Source organism: Athene cunicularia (assembly GCF_003259725.1).
Source record: "Athene cunicularia isolate RWA chromosome Z unlocalized genomic scaffold, athCun1 chrZ_part2, whole genome shotgun sequence".
Taxonomy (NCBI): Eukaryota; Metazoa; Chordata; class Aves; order Strigiformes; family Strigidae; genus Athene; species Athene cunicularia.
The window spans coordinates 5,990,822-6,013,341 of record NW_020799143.1 but is presented as its reverse complement, the minus strand read 5'-3'; the positions used below and the strand labels follow the sequence as shown (position 1 = coordinate 6,013,341).

At 37.7% G+C, this 22,520-nt stretch overlaps 1 protein-coding gene across 1 annotated transcript; it reads right to left on the bottom strand.

The window, feature by feature from the left end:
- Positions 1-4,479: 4,479 nt before the first annotated feature.
- Positions 4,480-18,206, bottom strand: LMNB1 (lamin B1). Its single transcript, XM_026866022.1, is given in 14 exon segments — positions 4,480-6,212; positions 7,888-7,964; positions 7,966-7,984; positions 8,721-8,840; positions 9,267-9,379; positions 11,635-11,678; positions 11,680-11,768; positions 11,770-11,854; positions 12,733-12,821; positions 12,824-12,880; positions 12,882-12,956; positions 14,822-14,841; positions 14,844-14,946; positions 18,186-18,206. Coding segments are annotated over 13 exon segments (912 nt in total). The 3' UTR covers positions 4,480-6,212.
- Positions 18,207-22,520: the final 4,314 nt, after the last annotated feature.

Sequence of the window (22,520 nt, the reverse complement as noted above, 5' to 3'; positions counted from 1 at the left end):
AGCATGGTCCAGTTTAGCAAGTACATTACTACTGTAATTTCTCTGCTTGATGCAGAAGTACAGCAAAACTGACAATGCATGTCACTAACAATAGTGTCCCATGCATTTTCTTGAGAAAAAAGTGCCAGAAAAGATTCAGCCGCACACTGATCCATTTGCATTAAACCCATGGAAAAAGAAGCAAGACTTTGTATTCTTCCTTGTTTTCCCTAAAACAACAGGAAGGTGGGCGATATTCCCACCTCTGTTGTGAGCTAAAGACTTGCAGACAGAAGGCTCCTCCTGATGAGTATTACTTTTCCTGCCACTAGTTGAGCCTGTTGTTACCACAGCAAGTCCAAATTTTAATTAACAATTTTAAAACTGGATCATTGCAGCAAATATTCTACAACAGCAGCAATACTCACTTTCATTTGCTAGCTACAGCTAGCAAAGCTCCTGGCAGTACAATGACATCTTTAGAGTTCCCTGTTAAGCAAAAGTTAACTAATAGAAGGATAGGGAAGGTTTGGTTTTTTTTTTTTTTTTTTTTTTTTTTTTTAATAGTGTCACTCAGTTTTCTTTTCAGCAACATTATGACTTCTCATACAGCTGGTCTTGTCATTTACATTCCTTTGCCATGTAAGAAGTTACACAGAAGGAGTAATATTCAAGTCAGTATTTTAAGCTGCGATAAAAGCAGCAGCAACTGCAGTGGCAACTTAAGTCACCCCAAAAAGGCTTCTCAGCTGCAGACATAAAATTTTGTTCCTTTATGTCCTCCTTACTGATTGGCGCCTAAGCATATAGATTTAAATCCACACAGAGTCCACTACAATTCAGTATTAATGAGTGCAAATTGAGGAAGTTATACTACTTCTCTAGTCCTTTCACTGCAAGGCTAGTCTTATCACATTACATGAAACAACAAAGATGACAAAGTAAGGTTAAGTAGTGGTATTTAACAAAATGATGATGCTGAAAAGGTACAAGATTCAACAGGACAAAGCTATGTTGCAGGAGATATGGAAACGCATATGACCAATATCATCAAGCAATGCAAATTTATTCAAGGTAAACAAGCCCTTTTATAATGCTTTCTCCTATGCATGTGAATGGTATGTAGTACAATCCTTATGAATGGATAGTTAGCTTTGTTCATGTGCTTCAAAGCCTTCTTTCGAATGGATAATAAGAATGTCTTTCTCCACCCAACCCATTTCCTGGAGTTGTTTGATTGCTGAGTTCTTTGTTCTCCCTTCATGGCTATGTTGTTGTCATGTCCTTGCTAAGACTGAGGCTCTCATCAGTCGTGCACACGCGCAGGATTGCTCACATATCCATTATCTCACAGAAAGTATCTCTACATTATGTGACTGCTCGATTCTTATTGTGGTGGTGAGAATAAAAGAGGAAGCAGCAGTATAAACCACTTAAGAAATTAAGAAACTGATACAGAAGGTTGTAATTGAAAATTTAGAAATACCACAACATTCTCTACAACTGGAAGGAAGTCACATCAGAAGTAGAATTAAAGATACTTCAGGTTTATCAGTTTTGGTTGGGTTTTTCTTTACTTGACTATATAGTTCTGCAAGACTGAGATTTCAAACTCATTTACATTTCATTTATTAAGAACAGCTTTGCATCAGTTTCACAGTAGGAAGGCACACAGGGTAATACAACTCAGTACATAAACTGTATCAGGGCCAATATATGCAACTGGCCTCTGATGTGATAGATACCATCAGAGATAGGGAAAGCTACTGTGAGAAACACTTGAGTGCTAAGAAAGCTAAAACACCTCTCCCTTTCAAGTGAATGTTAAGTTTTTGTTAAAACTTAATTAAGCTCTTAACATTACTGTTTATGAGACCAAGTTCCATTTAACACAGATCTGGTTAATTAAACAGGCATCTTCCTTGGAAGCAGAATTGAGTATTGCCTATTTACTCGTTTGGGGTATTCAAAAGTATAAACTATTGGACAATGCAAGATGTACAACAGAGGCCTCTAGTCTTTATAAATATGTAGCAGGTTCATAAAACAAGCAAGCCTACAGTATAGGTATATAGTATGTAACATAACTGATGATGATACCACACTGCGTACTAATTCATTGCTGTCATTCCCCATTTTGAATTTAATTTCCATGTAAGAAAGCTTTTTCAAAAAATCAAAAGTTATATCTCAACAATTGCCAAGTTTGTTAGTACTTGTGACTGCTTTCAGTTCTTAAAATTTTTTACTGACAGCCTCTTACACCTCATTTTGGCAACACTACGAACATCTTTTCCTCCCTTTGGTGTTGAAAGGTTATAGAACTGATTGTGATTCTAGTTCAATTCTGTTGTAAGTTTACAAAATACCTTCTCAATACAACTTGTTAATAAAAAATTCATGGTGGCATTCTATCTACAACATCCCATTGAAAAACAGCACAAAACACACTGCCTTCAGAAATGTAATGCTACAGTTGCAGAGAAAAAACAATTCCATGATTTACATTATGGAGGTCTTACTTGCTTGCCAATAGTATTTTCTGTTCATAAAATGCAACATCAAACCAGCTATGAAAATTCACATCCAAGAGTTAATTGATAACCATAGGAAAATCCTATCAGTCAGCTCAAGCTGAAGTATGTCTTTACTGATGCCACCAAATGTAACTTCTCTTTCTTCAGGGTTAATCACAGAGAGAAAAAAAATCCCGCATTTACACAAACCCATAAAGGGAAACCAGAGGAGGCAACAAAGGACACAGAGCAATAAATGCACACTAAGCAAAGCATGAGACAAAATAGCTAGCTTTTGCCATAACCTATGATGGTTCTAGTTGAATATTATAAATAAGTGCCCCAGTGTTTCCTTGAGGTTAACCATCATATACCAGGTAAGGCTAAATAAGCATTCACATCCATCATGCATAGCCTCCATTCGCTTTATAAAAATCATGTTCATACTAGTTGTCCTATTTAGGACAAGAGCTTTAAAGGCTTTTATTCCCTGTCAACTATTTACTTTCTTTGCCTGGAGGGAATATTTCATAGTCAGTTACCATGTGGCTATTTCTGCAAAAGCAGCATTTTTTTTTTCCCTACTACACTGCTATCACCTAGAGTATCTATATTGCTTACAGTATAGTATGAATATAAAAGACACTGTTTCATAGATTTGGATTTTCCCCATAAAACATCCTTTTCACTCCAGAAACCCTCAAATTAATATCAAAATGATACACTGATAAGACAGTTAAGTTTACCCATGGAAATTTAAGACAAAAGTTTAAAATCGCTTTACAGAAGCAGACAATAATTAGCATCTATTGAACAGAAAAGATATTTACATTATTTATGCATTCATTTCCCCTTCTATATTTTGCTGTCTGCTTGGGCAAATACAGTGTAGGTATACACAGCAGGGATTAAGAAGTCAAGAGTCATGAGACAATTTGTAGCATAGAGCTACAATTGACTAAACTGTGTAAAATAATTTGTGCCACAGGAGTACAGTTGATTATACTGATGTTTATTAATGAACTTGTCCACTATAAGCAAAGAACGCAGTTTACAGGTTTACTGATTGTGCTGTGAATCAACCCAAAAAATCAAACTTCTAGAGAAGTAGGACCAGCTGACAGGAATGTGTGCCTTGCCTCAAGAGTGTTCATCACAGTAGTGCTGTATAAACCAAACCACTTGTTTCCTAAACAGATTATTTTGGTTTTCATAGGAACGAATGCATTTGAGCAGATAACACTTCCGGTGAAGTGTTTTTCTAGTTGCAAACAGTAAGTTACTGAACAGTTTTCACCTGCCAAGATGATACAATTTGTATGTCTTGTCAACTCTGTGACAGATCATTATCAGATAATGATAACCCCTATCTGTTTCTATAGAAAGGACTGAATGTACCTAAAACCAATCTTCATATATTACTCTAACAGTAGTAATGAAGACATGCCAAATTTCTAACCACAAGTTGAACATGTCTACAGAGCTAACTAGGATATTGTTTGCTTCTCTGGCTCATTACCTAACAATCTCCAGAAAACACTAACACATTTCATGTAACATTCCATATAGCCATTTTTCAGTGGTCAGATACTTTTACCAAACCCAGTGTGCCTTCTGTAACAGAGACTGGTGTATATTATGGCAGTAATGGCAACAACTCAGATGGTGTATTTTGAATGCAGTTTCAAACTAATAGGAACAAGAGCTCTCCCAGACACTGTGTGACAGAGTTGCTGCATACAGTGGCACCATGCGTACCTCCACAAACTGGTGTTTTTCAGTACAAAAAATGAAAAAACCACCCTACTTTGTGGTAATCAAAATGCACTTCTGGACTTCCATGCAGGAAGATGGGGAAAGTGTAGAACAGAAGTCATTCTGTTCAGTAAAGAAACTTTCAGAAGTTACTATGGAATTCACAGGGAAGTGTAAGAAGTTTTAGGCTGCTTGGTTTTGGTTGGGTTTTTTTGTGTTTTTTGTGGTGGTGGGTTTTTTTTTTAAATATTTGAGTAGCAAGATCTCCACTTGGTGGTAGGATGTTTCAGCGCTAAAGGTTAGAGGGAACACATGCACACACACTCCCCAGAAGGGTCATTTGTATTTTCCACCACTATGCTAGTTTACAGAAGTACGTGTAACAGAAAAATAATTTTTCTAAAATCAGCATTTCTCCTATTGTCAACCATCACAAGAGTGCTGATTTACCAAAATATTCACAAGACTCATGTAAAAACTCTGTTTAGAGAGAAAACTAGTTTCAAGTAGCAGCTCCTAGCTATACACTGAGGTACTGACAGAGCACTGATCATCATCCTGGTAACAAAACCCAGGGTCTACAAAAGATATAACCAAGAATGCTTGATTATACTGGCAGGTTCCTACTATGAATTAAGAATGAGGTACCCAATATCTACACACAAAATATTTTTCTTTATTACTGTTTGAAGATACAAACAGTCCTATGTAACTGGCCCAGTCATGTCTTTATGGGAATAAATTGCTAGCCTGTGCTATTAGTTTTGAAAACAATAAACAAGGAATTGAATTAACCCTTTCCTACAACATACATATTTATATGGTATATGCCTACAGATACGTGAGACTACAATGAATAGAATGCCATTATTCGCACAAATCGAGAAGTGTTCAGAATGTTATAGTATACACAGTAATGTTTAAGTCATGAGGTATTTATACTATGTAAACATTCAAATATAAACAAGAAATTAAATCAGGTGTTATACTGTGGTTTAATGCAGTTTAAGCCAGCATTACTGTTAAAAGCAGCAGTCCCCCAATCCTCATACTTCTGCATAACCACCGGCCACCCGTGCCTCCCCTTCTGCTGGCACAAGGTTGAAATGCCACCCTGTAGTTCACCTGAAAAGGGAACTTACCCAAGGTGAAAGACCTATTAAAAAGTATTAAATTTGTCATGAGGCTAATGCTAGTAAAAAGCTCAAATCAACTTTCAAAATTCTAGCCATACATTTAAAAGTCCTTCCAGACTAAGACAAATATTTATAGTATTTCTGAATTTCTATTTATGCTATTATGCCATGCTTAAACTATTCAGTCTGGTACTTGTATGATGTTGTAAAACATATGTATGATGTAGTTAGTTCTTACAGTCCAGTAAGAACCAACATATGAGCAAAGATGCAGAAACAGTTATGCAACAGTTTGAATAAACCTCTAAAGAATTAGTTTTCCAACTGAATCTTTACAAGTCAATTGCCCTCATTCCATATACATGGCTGTTTTGCCAGCTTCATTAAACTTTTAGCTCTGTTCTAGGAAGAAACAAATTCCAAAAGCTTTACTTAATAGACTATTTTATTTAAAGCTTTTTCAAACATTAAATTAATGCAGAAAGGACAGATAAACTTTCCACATTGACAAAATTACAGTTGTTTACCATTAAAGTGCTGACTAAACCCCTAAGAGACTTGATTTATTCCTACAAATTGTAAGCAAGTGAGAGAATCCAAAAAAAAAAAAAAAAAAAGTAAGAAAAATTAAGCTGGTTACACTATCTTAAAAACATCACTAACATGATTAACCCTCCTCCAACATAAGCAATCTGAAAGGAAAGGAGTAATACCAGTAAGTTTTACTTCATCCTTCATCCTCTGAGTGCTTACATGATCAGTGGGACTATGTTTTTTTGTGTGTGTTGGTTTTTTGTGTGTTTTCCTTTGGTTTTCTTGGTGCACTCTAGGAAAAAGTGTAAGAGAGTGAGAAGTATCAAAAATGCTTTCCCCTTCCCCAACAGCACCTAAATATAAAGAGGTCAGCAGCAACTGACTAGTCTCAAGTGGTGTAGTCTAAGAAAAGTGATCCCCAAAACACAGTGGAATGTTTCTATTCTGGCTAGGTGTCAGCAAAGAGCATATAAATCTGAGGGACAGGGACATCCTTTTTTTAAACAGTACAGTCAACAAGATCCTGCAAGAAAGTTAAAAGACTTTTACAACCTTTCAGTGTCGAAGGATATTAAGGCCATCAAAATCACAGGTTAAAAATTCACAAACAAAAAAATATATTGTGCTTTTGAGAAGGCTCTGTTCCATAGGCAAGTATTACCATGATCTGAGAAACCTGGCTGATGAAATTTACATGATTTCACAGTTTATCAGATGTCCTTGGTCTTGCCTGTTGTGAATAGGAAGAGTTGTATTGAAAAAATACCAGCAGTAAAATATTTAGCAATTCAAAGTGGTATACTATACATTTTTAATATATTAAATTATTAGCCTGGCATGGTCTAAGCAAGAGTGAGCATGCAAAGCTGTACAACCTGTAAAAGAATGCTAGATATCCTTTCCTATGAGAGGTAACAGAGGACAGGTACCAGAAAAACACAACTTAATTACTGTAATTGAATTTCAAGTCAAAAAGCATCATTGATTTTAGACAGGTGGTGAATACTACACGTAGCACATACAAGTACTTGGACAGTTCTTATCTGAAGAAATCTCATCTAACATTTTTGTAAGTAAAGCTACTAAGACACACATTTTAGCTGAACTACATGATTCCAGAAACCACAAGAGCAGCTGGATGCACTTCAGAACTTCTGCATAACTGCAATAAAAACCTGACTCTCTATTAGATGCCACAAAGTTATGATTTAGTTATAGGCTAAAAACCCATGGTTGTAAAAAAATACTATTTCTAACACAGCCAACTCTTCCCTTTTTTTGTCTGTTTACATATGCATGCTCAATTACTGTTCTGTATTATCTCTGCTAACTGGCATTAAGATACATACTAACTGAAACACAGCAAAGATTTAGACAAAGCAGCAATGAATGTTGCCTTACAGGAACTTACATATGTTACTTTTTTTTTTTTTTTAAAAATAACTAGTCAAACCAGTAAAATAATAGATAAAAGTCAGAATGGGAACAATCAAGTATGTTATTATCTCAGTATTTTCCCTTATATTTAAAAACATTTTACATTGTCACTGCAAGTTCACACCTTTCAACTGAGTTGTATTTCTTCAGCATTTTCTCTGACAGTATCTTCACTGAGAGCGAAGGTTTCAAAACTTCAGATAAATTTAAGTGTTTGTGTCCCTGCTTAAGCCAAACTTTATCATAAACAATTGGCTTCGAAGAAATCTTATCAGGAACAGAGTTTAAGAAAAAAAAAAAGCTTCTTTTTAAGACCACCTTGTTTTAAGAAAAATCCATTTCTCTCCATCAAGGGACTACATGATGCAGTATTTTTTTATACTGGTTTTAGTAATGTGGCTTCATGCTTTCAATAAATTACTGATTAAATAAAACAACCCACACCCAAACAGGTATGGTATTTTTTGATAAATTAGTTACTTGTATGTCTGTTTCTTCAACCTAAATAACCTTAACCTAAACCAAGATACCTACTTGTGGTGGTCTTTTTCCTCCTCAGATTCAGCTGGTTCTTCCTCAGCTTCCTGCTCTTCCCCTTCATGTCTAGGTTTTTCTCTGAACAACCTCCTGCAACAGAGTTTTATTTTTAAGACTTGACACGTCTAAAGATACAGTGCTAATCTACTCGAATTTTGAGAAATGGGAGTTCTAGTGTGGGAAAGCTACTTGTACTGATTTTGTCTCTACACTTTACATGTACTGCTGCGCATAAACAGCATTCAAAACACCTCAGTATTAAATTCCTTAATGATTAGAAAGAGTCTAAGGAGACTCTCATTAAGTTCTTCCAAAATTTGCTTTTAATATATTTAAATATTTTCTTTCAATTGTAAGATATCTTAATGACTGTCCTACCCAAAGTTTTAACTCTCATCTTATCAGAATGAATGCCTCATGGCTTAAAGTGAGTTTCGTGGTAACATTCCCCACTCCACCAGACACAATTTTAAGCAAAACTAATTTAAGAGACAAATCACTGAAAAGCTTTCTAAAACTTTTTCTTTTCAAAGCATTCTAAGGCACTGCCCAATTCCTGGCATGAGGGCAGTGTCCGAACAAGTCATTCTTCTACTACTTAGGCTCAACATAGGGAAAAAATTTCACACGCTTCAATAGATTGCATTCCTAAATTGCAGTTAAGACAGACAGGAGTACAGTATGCTGAGTTGAAATGCAAAAGGAGAAAACTTTACTAAACACTCACCTGCATTCACATATAAAGTCCTAACAATGGTTCTACCTGCATCTTTATAGGGGATGGCACCACAGAAAGGTAAGTTTAACCACATCTGAGGTACTTTACCTCTCCCTGAGAACTTTTCAATACATCTTTCACATCTTCACCAGTGCCCCGAGGATTCTGGTTCTTCCAGATGAGGTCAGTGGGAGGGCTAGCAGTTACTCCATCATTTGCAGCCCAGATCTGTCAAAAGAAGTCACACATGAGCACTATTTGCTAGTCTTATACATTTCCATGTTATTTATTGAGTTAATGAATTCCATTTAAGTGACAGTGGTGAATCTCCTCCAGTTAAGAAAATACAAGTCTCCGCCTACCTACCTCCAAAGTTTCTTACAATAAAACATACCTACATTTTTTAATGCAGAGACTTTCAAATATGTAACCACACTGTTTATGGTCAAAATTATTCCTCTATATAGAAAGTAAGTTTTTGAAAAATGTGGCTCTAACTTCATCCCGGCAAATGATACAGCTCATGCCCAATATAAATATAGGTGATTATTTTATGAACATGTACACAGAAAGAACAAATCTAAAACCCTTGCATCTTACTGACACACACAAGTTATCCTAAAGTCTACTTCAACTGAACAGCTGAAGCTTGACAACTTACTGTAGCAGTTTGCCTGCCTTTAGTATATATCTTGAGGTATATCTGTAACTAGCAGAAATATCTCCCATTTTTTGGATCATCTCCCAGCCTCCCATAGGTTGATCCTAATAAAAAGGAGAAAAAATTCCATCAGTAGTGATTTTGTTGCACATGTAGGGTATTTTACATATAAGGCTGTGAGGCACATAAAATGTTCATTAAAAACACAATCTTCAGCACACAATTAGAATAATCTTAATTAAATTTGTCTTACCTCTTATTTCAAGTGAAAGCTTAATATAACACCAGAACTGAAAGGCTGGATGTATTAGCTAATGTTTACTATTTGCATCATTTGTTATAGCTTTATCCAAAAAAACCCCATAAATATTAAAATCCCCTTACAAATATGTAATACCTTTTTTGAAGCACAGAATGACAAGCAGGCTTCTTAGAAAACAAAATATTCCTGTCAGTCAATTTAAATGTGTTTCTACATATGCACACCTCCCACTAAATACTCCTTTGCAAGACCTACATTATTTTCCCTTTCAATTATTTTTTTTTCCCATTAACTACTTGAAAAGCACTAGGAAAATCTAATAGAAAACCACATACAAGTCATCATTACAGAATGGCTACTTCAAAACGGGAGTAGATCTTTAAATTCTCCCACCTACAGTTTCCAAACATTAAACAGTTGCCACTGGAGTCTGAAAACAGACAGTTAAGATCATTTAACATAAACAACCTTATTTATCTTAATGGATGCTGACATTCAGTTGGTCATTGCAACAAAACTTACCATTAAAGAGAATTTTACACATTTTCTATCTATTTTTACATATAAACTGTCAAACACTTGTGAAAATTCCCCAAGTATACCTTATTACACTGCACGACAAACAGTTGCTCTGGCAAAGTGCTATGTATGTCTATCCTATAACCATAAGCTATCCATGGCTATTGGTAACGGAACTCATGGTCCTTCCATGGAAGAATGAATGTGCAGTTAAATAAGAGGCAGGGAAATCCATGTGGTACACAAAGTAGGGAGGGAAATCCCATAAGCTTGAAAAAGCTCAAAAAGATAAAAAATGGCAGGTTCTGACTCACTAGAAGTAGTCTTTGATTTGCCTGAATGTAGTCATCTAAGCGCTTAGCTCTCTAGACCAAGACAGTTGTCATGGTTTCTTCTATTCAGTAAATGAAGTCAGCACTCTCGGCCAAAAGCCCAGGCTGATAATTAAATGCATATGTATTACCATCTGGAGCAGTCTGTCCCTTCATTGATTGGAGAAGACTGAGACACTTGGAATCAGACCAATCTTTGTCATCTAAAACATCAAGATGAGCTGGCTTTTAGTAAAGGTAAAGAATCTGAAGACATTAGACAAAGCATATGTGTCACTGGAAACAAAGAATGCAGATAACACTTCTACACACAGATGAGGTGCAGACAGCACAGAAGACAAAAATTACTCAAGTGTTCTCTGAAATCAGGGCTGTGAGAAATTAGGTAACTCTGGTGTCCTAATGAGACAGTGCTCAATTCTCGCTTCTCTCAGACAAGGCTTTAAGATATTATAGTCCCCACTCTCCAGCCCCTCCTGTGATGACCTGCAGAACTTCATATGGTATAAAGCTTTTTTACCTTGAGCAGAAGTTATAAGTAATGTTGGGGTGGTGTGAGGGGCAGGGAGAAAATGTACTGAATACAACAGCATCATTCTGAGGGCAACATAAGGAAGAAACCTTCATTATTACTCAAATTAAGTACAACTTGATAAATAGGTATGTGTTTCCCACAGTACCAACTCCAGCCTATTCACAGAATGAAGTAATCTGAGTAGCCATCATAAAGGTGGCTTTAACGTGGGAACTGAGGGCTCCTAAAAAACTGTGGATGCAGCCAAGGAAGAAGGAAAATTGATTTAGAGAGGCTGTATAGAAGTACAAGGGACACTGTCAATTACATTCAGACATTTATTTTGCATCAGCATGTATTTCCTTCAGGACTTTTTAAGGCAAAAAAAGTTCTTAAAAGGCTTCTAAAGTAGCCTAATGTTAGCTTGCACCATTTCCAATCAGTGACAACAATAATCTGTAAAGCTTTACAAGGCTTTCCTTGCAAGGCAGAACTCTTCAGAGTGAGTTAACACTTTGGTGGATGGGCAACCTAGCAATAAAACAATTGAAATGAAAAGCATTAAAAATCATTAGGAAGAACTCATCAATGCAGATTACTGTATGAAAGCTTATTTTCTGACACACTAGTTTCTTAGTGCCATCTCTTACACAGTGGGTTTTAGCTCCAGGGTCAACATGAAGCCTGAAGGCTGAGAGGGTGTGAAGGATGTCTTCTACCTCTAAGCAGACTATTGTAAATGGTGTTCTTCAAGTGGATAGATTTTCTGTCAATCTCCTTTAACAGAGACATTCCCAGTGACAGAAGCTGAGCGGGACATGCAAACACTTCTGCTGGCCTGAGATCCCTCCACATCAGTCCTTCTCCTTCTTCCCTCTGGTTGTATGCATACTATGGCTCAATGAAGCCTGTGACACAGTCACTCAGGAAGATGGGCTTGAAGAAAGCTGCAACCTATAGTGAAGAAAGGAAGAAATACACATACATCATGTTTCAGTTTTATTTTTTCCACTTTTATTTTTATAAACTTTCTTCTCTTCTTCCCATAGAATTATAAAGCAAAAGGGTACAGGAATATAGTAAATAAGGCATGTTACATGAAAAAGCTAAGCCTTCCGTACTTTTTGAAGAGTTGAATAAAATGTTAACCAAACAGCTAATTAATGCTTTTGGACCACAGAATACTGATGGACTGCTACATTTAAGACTGTAAAGACATCTCTATGCATTTGTCAAAGACCGAATTCCTGGGTAGATAGCACAAGTAGGGAAACTTAAGCCATCGTAGGAAATTTATGCAAAACCGAAAGGTACAAGAGCTTTTGCTGTTTTTCATCCCCACACTTGAGAGGAATGAGCCTGGACCTGTATTCAGAAGACAGTGAAGTATCAAACTACTTTAAGTGACACCTGCAACTTATCAGGCAAAAATTCTCAACATTGCTAAACTCTGGGGTCAAATGTAAAAAATGTAGTTAGCTGATAACCTGGAAATGATAACATATTATTTTATTAAAATTATTCCATACATGTAGAAATTTGGCTAATGACAATCTGCATGCAAATGACAATCCATTACGTACTCAGTGCTGAATCTTAATAGAAGAATGATATTGGTTCCCTTGAGAGCTATTGATCTGTTACTCAAGCAGCTTGGTCTCCTGGAGACTTAGAAATGTGTCAGACAGGAGGGGGCAATACCAAACAGTGCCCTTGGAAACTGTAGTAAAGCACCTAATTAGTGCATTCTCAGTTAGAACTGCCTTTTGAGAGAATGAGACAAGTAAGGGAAACACAAAGGTACCAGCATTTGTTGCTACATTATTTCATACCTCCTCTCTTCATCCTCCAGCAATTTCTGATATATGTTGATTTCAATATCAAGTCCCAGTTTAACATCCAGAAGTTGTTGGTAGTCACTCACAGCTGCTCCTGCATCTGATTTCTCAACTCTGACATTTCTTTCTCATTCTTAGACAAGTGTTTTCTGAAGGTTTTCCTTTCCCTTGGCCAAGCTGTCCTCAAGCTCACACACTCTATTTTGCCATGCTCTAGTCTAGAAAGCATTGAAAACATCAGTGATGCACAGAAACACTCATCCAGACGTCCATGAACAATGCTATTCAGGTGACATGGAATTCAAAACACTAGGTAAAGCATCCTACCCCTTTTCTGAATTCAAACTTGCCCATATTCAACTTCCTGTTCTCCACCTCATCTACTAACAAACATAACACCTTAAATTCCAACAAAACTTGCAACGTACTTGGAAAGAGAACTACCTGTTCCATTTTTCTGAGATCTAATTACATGTTACTACACCTGAATTTACTCACATCAAGAAAAATTGAGCTTAAGAGTCAAAGCGTTTAAGATGTGCTGGACAGGACACACAGAATCAAAAGTGCAGCTGAGTGTACTTCAGATCCTGTGGCAAGTCTCAGAGCTCCATGATGGTAACTCAAACCAGACCAGCAGTGATAAGAGTTGTCTTCAAGAGAACAAAGCTAAAGTTAGTACTAGCAGCAAATGGTACGCAAAACTCTCCTAGTTGACATCACTAGCACTAAAAAAGCCCCCACAGCACCAAAATGGGGGGTTTAGTGGACAATTACAGTCAAACTGGCATAAGTTGATTTTGACAGCCCTGAAGTTAACAAACAGCACACCTCTAGAAATTCAGAACCAAGTTCTCTTAACAAAGCTGCCACTCCTAACTAAGCAACAGAACACAGTTAATTAACTAAAGAATGAAAAAACTTCTCAGAAATGCCTGTTGACTGAACTACCAAAAGAAAAATGATGGCAATGTAAAGGCAGAAATAAGACCCACATAGACAAAACTCTCAATCCAATTCTTGTGTAACCTCAGGCACATTCATTACATCACCTGATTTGTTCCAGAGACTAATTTGCTTATGTAACAGGAAAACTGGGAAAACTCAATACTAGTCTTTGCCAAGTTATTTTGAAAATTATTAAATAGTGTCCCCTGCATTTATATTCTTCACTTGAAATACACAGGAATTTCAAGTCATACAAGAGTTTGCTGTACAGGGGGAATACAACAGAAAAGATCAAAGCCAAATGTTACTCATATTTAAAAAAAAAAAAAGTTTTGTTGCATTTTCAAGTCATTAGTAAGTTACAAAAGCTCACTTCTGAACCAACTCCTAATACTTCTCATTTTCACTCTAGATTTTCCACTGCAATCCACACAACATTACTCCCATCAAATAAACTAGTACTGACATTCAGCATGTCATAAGTCATGTCATACTTCTTTAGAGGTGAGCTATGTGCTCTGCTCTGTGATCTAAGTATAATTAGTTTCTGCTCAAGACCCTGCTCTACAAATGCTTGAGTTATTTGATGTATTTTCTCATGTCTCACATTTTATCCTAATCCTGGTAAGATCACTCTGTTTTGGGTGTTTGTTGGGTTTTTTTTGGGGGGGTTGTTTGTTTAGGTTTTTTAAGAGCTCTAGATGCTAACTGGATCTAGGATGAAAAAAGACACCAGACAGAGACTGAATATTCCAGTCCTGGCTTTGAACGTTGCTTTGTGGAATCCCATGCTAGGCTGTCCAATTACTACAGAACAGAACTAAATTGCTTAGAATGTCAAGAACTTTTAATATAGATCTCTTGTCTAGAATTGTCCCATCTATGAGCAAAAGCTTCCACAAAAGGCAGTTAACAGTACTATCTTTCAAATACCCACTCTAGGAGGATACTGCACAAAAAATGCAACTTTCTAGAAAGGAGACATTAAGAAATTTGGAAAAGTACCAAACCATAGAACAGAATACAAATTCAAGTCATGAATACTGAATATGCTCATAAGTTAAAGGAAAGTCCTTTAATATAAGAATCAACAACCATAATTAGAAAGACTGAAGAACCACAAACAGCTCGTTACCTCCTTCTGAAGGCTGGAGAATAGGAAGACAGACTATCAATTCCCATGCAGCTTTCATTCAGTTGTTCTCTTACTGAGTTGACTGCAGAACTGCTCATCTCAGAGGACAGTCTAGCACTCTCAAACTGCAGTAGATCAAGTTAAGACGTCAGTTTCAAAGTAACTTTTAATAAAAGAAAAATGACTCACTAAAAACCACACACAACACTAAGTCACAAAGTTTCTCTCCACAGCTCTAACACAATGAAACAGTTCTTTCTTTAGGGATTAAATACAAGTTTCCCTTGTAGACTTTACTGAAGTTGGACTGCTAAATTCAGTTCTCATGCTGGCCAATGTTTAGCCTTATATATTTCATTACTGTAGCACTGTTCTTGAGTATGCTTAAATAGAAGTTACCAATCCTCAAAGAACAAGCAAGTTTATATTAATTTTCAGCCAATGTAAGCAAATTGGTAGTACAGTACCAGTGCCATGAATCACTGCTTCATTCTACCACAACTTCAATATCAAATAGTTTTTATTTTTTTCAGACTGGCTACATCATTTCTGCTGAACACTACCACATCCACTTGAGCAGCACCACAGACTTACTGAACTTGAAGTTGCAAATGAAATGGGATCTAAAGACACTTTTAAAATGAGTCCAAAAATTACAGAAACAGTATACCTGAAGAGAGGGAACAAGAAAGCCTTAATTATGAAAGGATTTTTAGACTAATATAAACAATATTTTTGACAGATCTTATTTAAGATAAGATTTTTCAAGTCAGATTGAAGCCCTGAAGATAAGCAGCTGCACACTGTTAAGACTATAGACTGAAGACTAAACTATTCTAATAAATTTGTAAGTTTGTATCAACTTTTCTGCTGTAACATCCCAACTTGTTTATAAATACTAACTGCAACAAATACAGTCACAGAAACAAGGTTCATCTGAGAAATTAGAATACCTCCTGACAGAAATGCTGAATCATAGTAAAGGAAGTTATGAAGTATAACCGATTTCAGCTTGATTATACTTTCTCTCTAGAAGTGTAAAAAGCAGAAGTCATTTGGTGTGGTAAACTTCCACATGTTTTGTACATGGATGTTTTAGCACTACATCCACAAGATGGCAGGCTTTACATCACAGACCCAGCACCAGCTAAGTGACTAGCTGAGTAACACCACAAAGTGGTAGACTGCAAGAACCTGTGACACGTACACTCTTCTATACTCAACCGTTATTTTTCATTTCTCCTGTTCAGTGCTATCCAGTCCCCCCATGGCATTTTACATATCACTTCTTAGACCCAACAGTTCAGATCAGTTGGGTACACAGCTCAGACAAAAGCACAGAATTTAGATTTTGGCCACATGGGCTCCTACTTCCAGCTCTCGGCATTATTCACAGGAGGCCTCTGTTCTGTTCCTCTCCTCCCACCTAGGTCTGTAGGAACTGCAGCTTGCAAGGAAGTAGTACAGCAGAGGAGGAAAAGAGGAAAGGAAAGGTGTCTTGTTGGGGTATGTCTGTAATGATATCTTCATCACCTCTTGGGAAGTATGAGGGCCTACATCAATCCTCTGTTGTTTGATCACTGCTGCAGGAAGCTTTAATCAAAACACCGAGCAACTGTTTCACACAGGCTCTCTGGCAAGACTTCCTGCTGAAACCAATTCTGTCAGGTTGGATCCTGAAACTAGAAAGTCGCACATGCACAGGGCCATAGTGTGCTATCCCTGACTCTGCTCCAAATTATCCTGGGCTCTGAAACAGGAAGACTCCCCATATAAATTTACTTTGGTTTTCTAATTCTTTTAATGCAAACATCTCTATCACAAACTGGTAGACACCTGAAGATAAAGCTCTTACAATTGGGGTGACAGAGAAAAAGATGTATAATCTGGACTAGCAACAACAATACGATTAAAACCCAATATCTAATTTAGTTGTACAGGTAGCGTATTATCAGTTACATCAGCTCAAACAACCTTCCTTGCTTGTTTGCAACAAGATTGGTTGCAAAGCCATGTTAGAATTTCATGCAACTGGAGTCACAGAAGCAGGGGAAAAGAATTAAAATTAAGCACTGTTATTAGTGTTATGAGTTGTCCAACTATGAGACAGCTCATCTGAACATGTTCTCAGAAGCAAAACAGAAACTGGAGCTAAACACTTCACACTCTGAAAGCCAGATGAAATCTCAGCAATTCAGTGTCATCCTAGCCCTAAAGGAATGGGGGAAAGAAGTAAAACAAGATCAGAAAAGCCTCTGTGAATTATAAAAACACACACCAGATGTATACAACATACACTTCACCTTTCAACCTAGTGATTTTTACCAGGAAGAACTTCAGCCTCTTGGCAATAGCTTTTTCCTCCACAGAAATCCAAAGCTCAATCTCTAAACAACAGATAAAAAAAGCTGAAACACCTTCCTGTTGTAGTGTTGAGAAATCAGCCAGAACTGTACTCCTTTAAGTAGTTTGGCTCATGAAAGAAAAATAAAAGCAATTAAGTAATTGCTGATTTGCAGCTCCCCCAAAGCAGCAGCTTGTTTTGCTCTCTTTTGACTTCCAAGTGTCTGGATCATCTTAGCCACAGAATTGTAATTTATTTTAAAATAGTGTAGAATTAGGATCTGCTCACAAACCAGCTGGTTTCCATTCATTTTCCATGTACTTCAGGGAAAACTTGCTCAGAGATTTAGCTCACAACATTTAACACAGACACTAAGAGTGTGAAGAACTGTCTCATTCCTACCTAGCATTACCAGCACAGCTCTCACTAATGGAGTTACAGCCATGTACTTTAGAAATGGCTCAGCACACACGACAACAAAATAGTGCGATCTGCTTTCCCTCAATCTAACAGCAATAAGCATTCTACAGTGCCACTCTCTGGAGTACAAATAACACCGATTGTAGCAGTACATCTGCTGAAATGTAAAAATAAGAAAAACCCAAACTATAGTCATTAATGCTTTATTTTGTTTAGCTAGCAGTCAGTTTTCCACTTTTCCCCCTCTACAGCAGACAAAACAGTAAGGCTATGTTTTGCAAGGAAGTGATTTACAGTAACATAAGAAGTATGTCTAAAAGCATTCAAGCTTTTGTATATAGATCAACATGACAAAAGTAATTGGACAAGCTTGCCTTTCTGGTAAATAAATATATGTAATTTTGTTTCAGCTTGTCTCCTGTCACCCATTTTATCTGGCTGGAGACAGCTGCTGAGTGTTTAAAACCATCACTAAACATTCATCATCTCTAGCAACCTACTGCTCAGCAGTGATCCTTCCCTGACGAGCTCAACCATGGGAACCCTACCACTCTAACTACCAACCTAGGTAGAACCTTTACCCATGCAGTGCATACATACCAAGTCACTGCCCATTACCATGTTATTATATGTCCAGGTATTTGAGACCATCTTTAAACCTACAGCAAATTGTTTCTTCCACTGTTACATCCTACACTGCTTGGAAGACACTCATGGATAACATATACTTACATTTCAATTGCTTTAATTATTGTGCAAAAAATCAATCACTCCTCTTCTTATTTCTCTAGGCACTCTCTACATTAGAACAGTTACAGATTTCAGATTGAAGCTCAGCTGTTGCCCAGCCACCAATCTTCACCTGACCACCCCAAAACACCTACAATAATGAAAATATGCTTCAAAATATTTCAAGTCTGCTTCCTCAAAACAGCTTATCTAGCTCATTACAGCACACCACATAAGGATCACAGGAAACCCTGGAACAACTTTTACAACTTCACATGCATTAACACAACATGGTTCTAGTGAATAGTTGTATTCACAGTCATGCATATCATTTGCCCATCCCTTCCTCAGAACAGAAATAGGGAGATTATTTTTTTTCAACTCACTTTTTTCCTAGTTCTTTAAGATCTGAAATATCCAGAGAAATCTTCATATTTATTTAGCTACAGCAGTACCCAGTGCATGGCAGGCACTCTACAAGTATGCAACAAGTCCACTATAGCAGTATCAACTAAAGAAACAATGCAGTTTTTCTTGAGGGATTAAAAATGTGGATAGAAGAAGCTTCCAGCACTTAAATTCAGAAAATCACACTATATATATAAGACTGAAGCCAGAAAAAAATCAGAGAATCCAACAAATAGGTGACTGGGCCTTAAAATTAATTTTGATAAAAAAGGATAGGGAAAGTCCTACAACACTGTGAAAGTAACTAGAAGCTTCAGATTGATGCACTAATCAGGCAAGGGACTGAAAGAGAATGTCTGGTAATAAAATAAATGAACAAAGCACTTCAGAAGAATGCTGTATTAACTAGAGAAAGCAGAGTTGCATGCGTGTCTGGGGAAACCTGCAGTTTTTGAAAATATTCAAACAGCACAGGAAGGCCAGCTAGACCATGGAACATTTTGTCCAACGTCAGCCAACTAAGCAGTGAATCAGCTATGCTTCCTCCACAGACCCAGGACATCCCGAGAGCAATTTATCCCACAATTTATCTCCACAGACTCTAAAGGGAACCAAATACCTACCCACCACTAACCTGACTCTTATGCTGGGGCCACCAGTTATACCCAAGTCAAACAAACAGTTTGCAGTTTAGAAAACAGTCCCAACTGTGACAGATGCACCTGCCCAACAAAAACAGTGCTTCTTGGCTGCTGAAGCGTAGCAGCTATTGATTGCCTTTGTTCTTGGGGCTTCATGGTAGTTGGGGCCTTTGGCCAATGGGAGCTGCTATTGACCATAGATCAGATTCGGCCTGAGTATCAATTGAGTCCCCCAGAGGGGCCATTTTATTTTGAGCTTGTCACCTGGAGCAGCACCCTGTGGTCAAGAATTCTCCTCTGAGGTCAGGATGGCACCCAAGGGAACTCCTTGAGGTGGCTTGGGTCAGGATGCTGCCCTGAGAAGGTCCCTGAGGTTGAGAGCCCTCACTTGTTAGGTGTATGAAAGAGCGTTTTGGGTGGTCGTTAAACCCTAGGAAGTTGCTCTGTTTTCCTCCCACAGACATTTAAACATGTAATTTGCAGAGGGCTAGTTAATTGTGTTAACAATAAATTTCTAATTTTTGGTGGTTGGTTGAGAGCCTCTGTAACACCAACTCACCCCACTACTTTCCCTTGCTCTCAAGTCCTGTGTGCAGGTGCTGGTACTTCTCTGTTGACAGAAAAGGAGATCAGCAGAAGTGAGCATCTTTCTACCTTTTTAATGACCCAAGTTAGCTTGTTGAACAACCAAGACAGTCAGAGCCACAGGTAGGATGGTGATGAGAATGTAAGGCAATTGTTTGCTTTCACAACAACACACTGCTAGACTGGCTCAGCTGTGCATCTGCCAGCAACCTTTAACAACCAAGGATAAATGAGACAAATCTCACCCCAACAATCAGTGTATTTTGCAAAGAAGGGCAAGATAAAGTTTACTCTGCAAGAATTTAACAATAGTACCAAACATGCCAGAAAACTCCCTGTTTTTTTTTTCAGGTGGCTCTGTTAGCCAGATCCAAACTACTACAGTTAACCCTACCCATATTTAAACTAAAGTCAGTGCATACGCCACGCTGCACTTCAGCTTTCTGAAAGGGCAAGGAAAAACCTGTTAAGAGAACACACATTCTCATCATACCTTGCAAGCCGAGATCTTTACAACTACCAGTACTCCTGTGCACCCTTGTGCAAAGCATTTTAAGAGTATTTGTCACGTTTTAATATTACTTAACAGCTTTAAGAAAGATGCCATCAGGGAATGTGCTCTGAAATAGGTGGAAAAATCAAACTTTATTCTTAAGACTTTGTAAAGAGAATTATAGATAAGCTTAAATATCCCCAAGATATCCATCTTAAAAATACTCTGAGGCAATTTAAGAAACTGGATGTCATAGTAAGGTCTGCCACCAAACAACAAATAGCCACATACAGGTTTATGTAGAATCTAGTAGACATAAATACCATTAACTATTTGTTTTATTAAACTACTCAGGATTTCTTGTCCTGAACTGCAATTTGTATTCTGTGTTGTACAAAGATGATCTGTTAGAGACAGGTACTGACAGACTATCAAGCAGTAAGACCTCACTCTTCATAAGAGGTCATAGCTGTGTATTCCCTGCTCCCCCCAAAATCATCAGGTTTTTGGCAAGTATCACATCATAGGAACAAGTAAATAAGAATATGAAGAACCTCCTCACTGACATTTTTAGGTGACCCAACTACAGTCACAGAAGGGGAATCTACTATAGACTGATTGCACCTTGAGCTTAATCCTCCACACACACTCTTCTGAGAAGCTGACAGAAAAGAGTTCTCCATAAAGTCACTAAGAGATGGAAACTCCTGGTTTGACTTTCAAGTCATCATTTTCGTGCTCATCTGCAGCTACACCTTGCTTTCCCTGCAACTACCAATAATCTCTTTAAGACCTTCACAGGGCACCAAGAAGTAACCACAAGAACAACTAGACTCACTAATTAGAAGCTTGTGGTTTGTTTCTGTTTAAATAAAGAGCCCAAAAGATAATGGAGCTGTCTGCAGACACATCAAAACATCAGTATGCTAGTTCACACATGAAGTATCTTTTTATTATGACAAACAAGGATTGAGAGTGTATTTAACCGAAAATCAAAATTAACAGGTTATATAAAAGTAAACCAAGATTAATAACTCTGCTCTTTTCTTTCCCAACATCAACACATTGCTGAACTTTGTGGTCCCAAGACTAAAGTTAGAATGGTGAGTGGCGCGTAACTACAGAAAAAAAAAAAACAAACCACACAAACCAAAAGATTCTCTTTTGCTAATGGAAAACCACAGTAACCACAGAAGTAAGATTTAAGGTAAACACAAACAAGGAAGCAAAACACATAACTGAATCAAGTCAAATGTGTAAACAGCAAAATCGAGTAACAGTTGGTGCTGGTCTCTTCTTACAGGTAATTAGTGTCAGAACAAGAGGGAATGGCTTTAAACTGCAACAGCAGAGGCTCAGACGGGACATAATGAAAAAATTTATCACAACAAGAGTGGTCAGACAGTACAATAGGCTGCCCAGGGAGGTGGTGGAGTCCCTATCCCTGGATGTGTTTAAGGGTGGTTTAGATGAGATGTTGGGGGATATGGTGTAGGGAGAACTTTGTAGAGTAGGGCTGATGGCTGACCTCTATGATCCCAAGGGTCTTTTCCAACCTGAATGATTCTGTGACATCAGGCAAGAGCTGAGATCCTAGAGCTGTGTCATAAAGCTTGGAATCTTGAGGCTATCTGGTCACAAATACCTTCTATAACATCTGGATGTCCAGCAAAATGTCCAGAAATTACTGCAACTTTTTGTTTTAAGTAAGCCCTTCTTATTATCTACTCGTGTATTTTTGTATTATGAAGTTAACATATTTCAGAAAGCACATTCAAAAGCCTAGGCTCCTAACAGCCACTACACAAACTGTCATCACTGGGCATTTTTCATCCTGAAGCAGCTTAAGCCTTACCGACAGAGTCTGTACAGAGAAGGGTAGTGGTGAAGGAGCAGCTCGACTCAAACCCCGGGGCCTTCCAATCTCAAATTATGTCAGTGTGAACTCGGACGAAGTTTCGAGGGTGCCGCCAACACCGCTTCACCCGGTGGACCCGCCCTCCAAGCGATGGGCACACGGCGGCGGCTCCTGGGCAGCCGGGCGTCTGCCACCGTCTTGCCCACGGGCGCAGCTCGGAA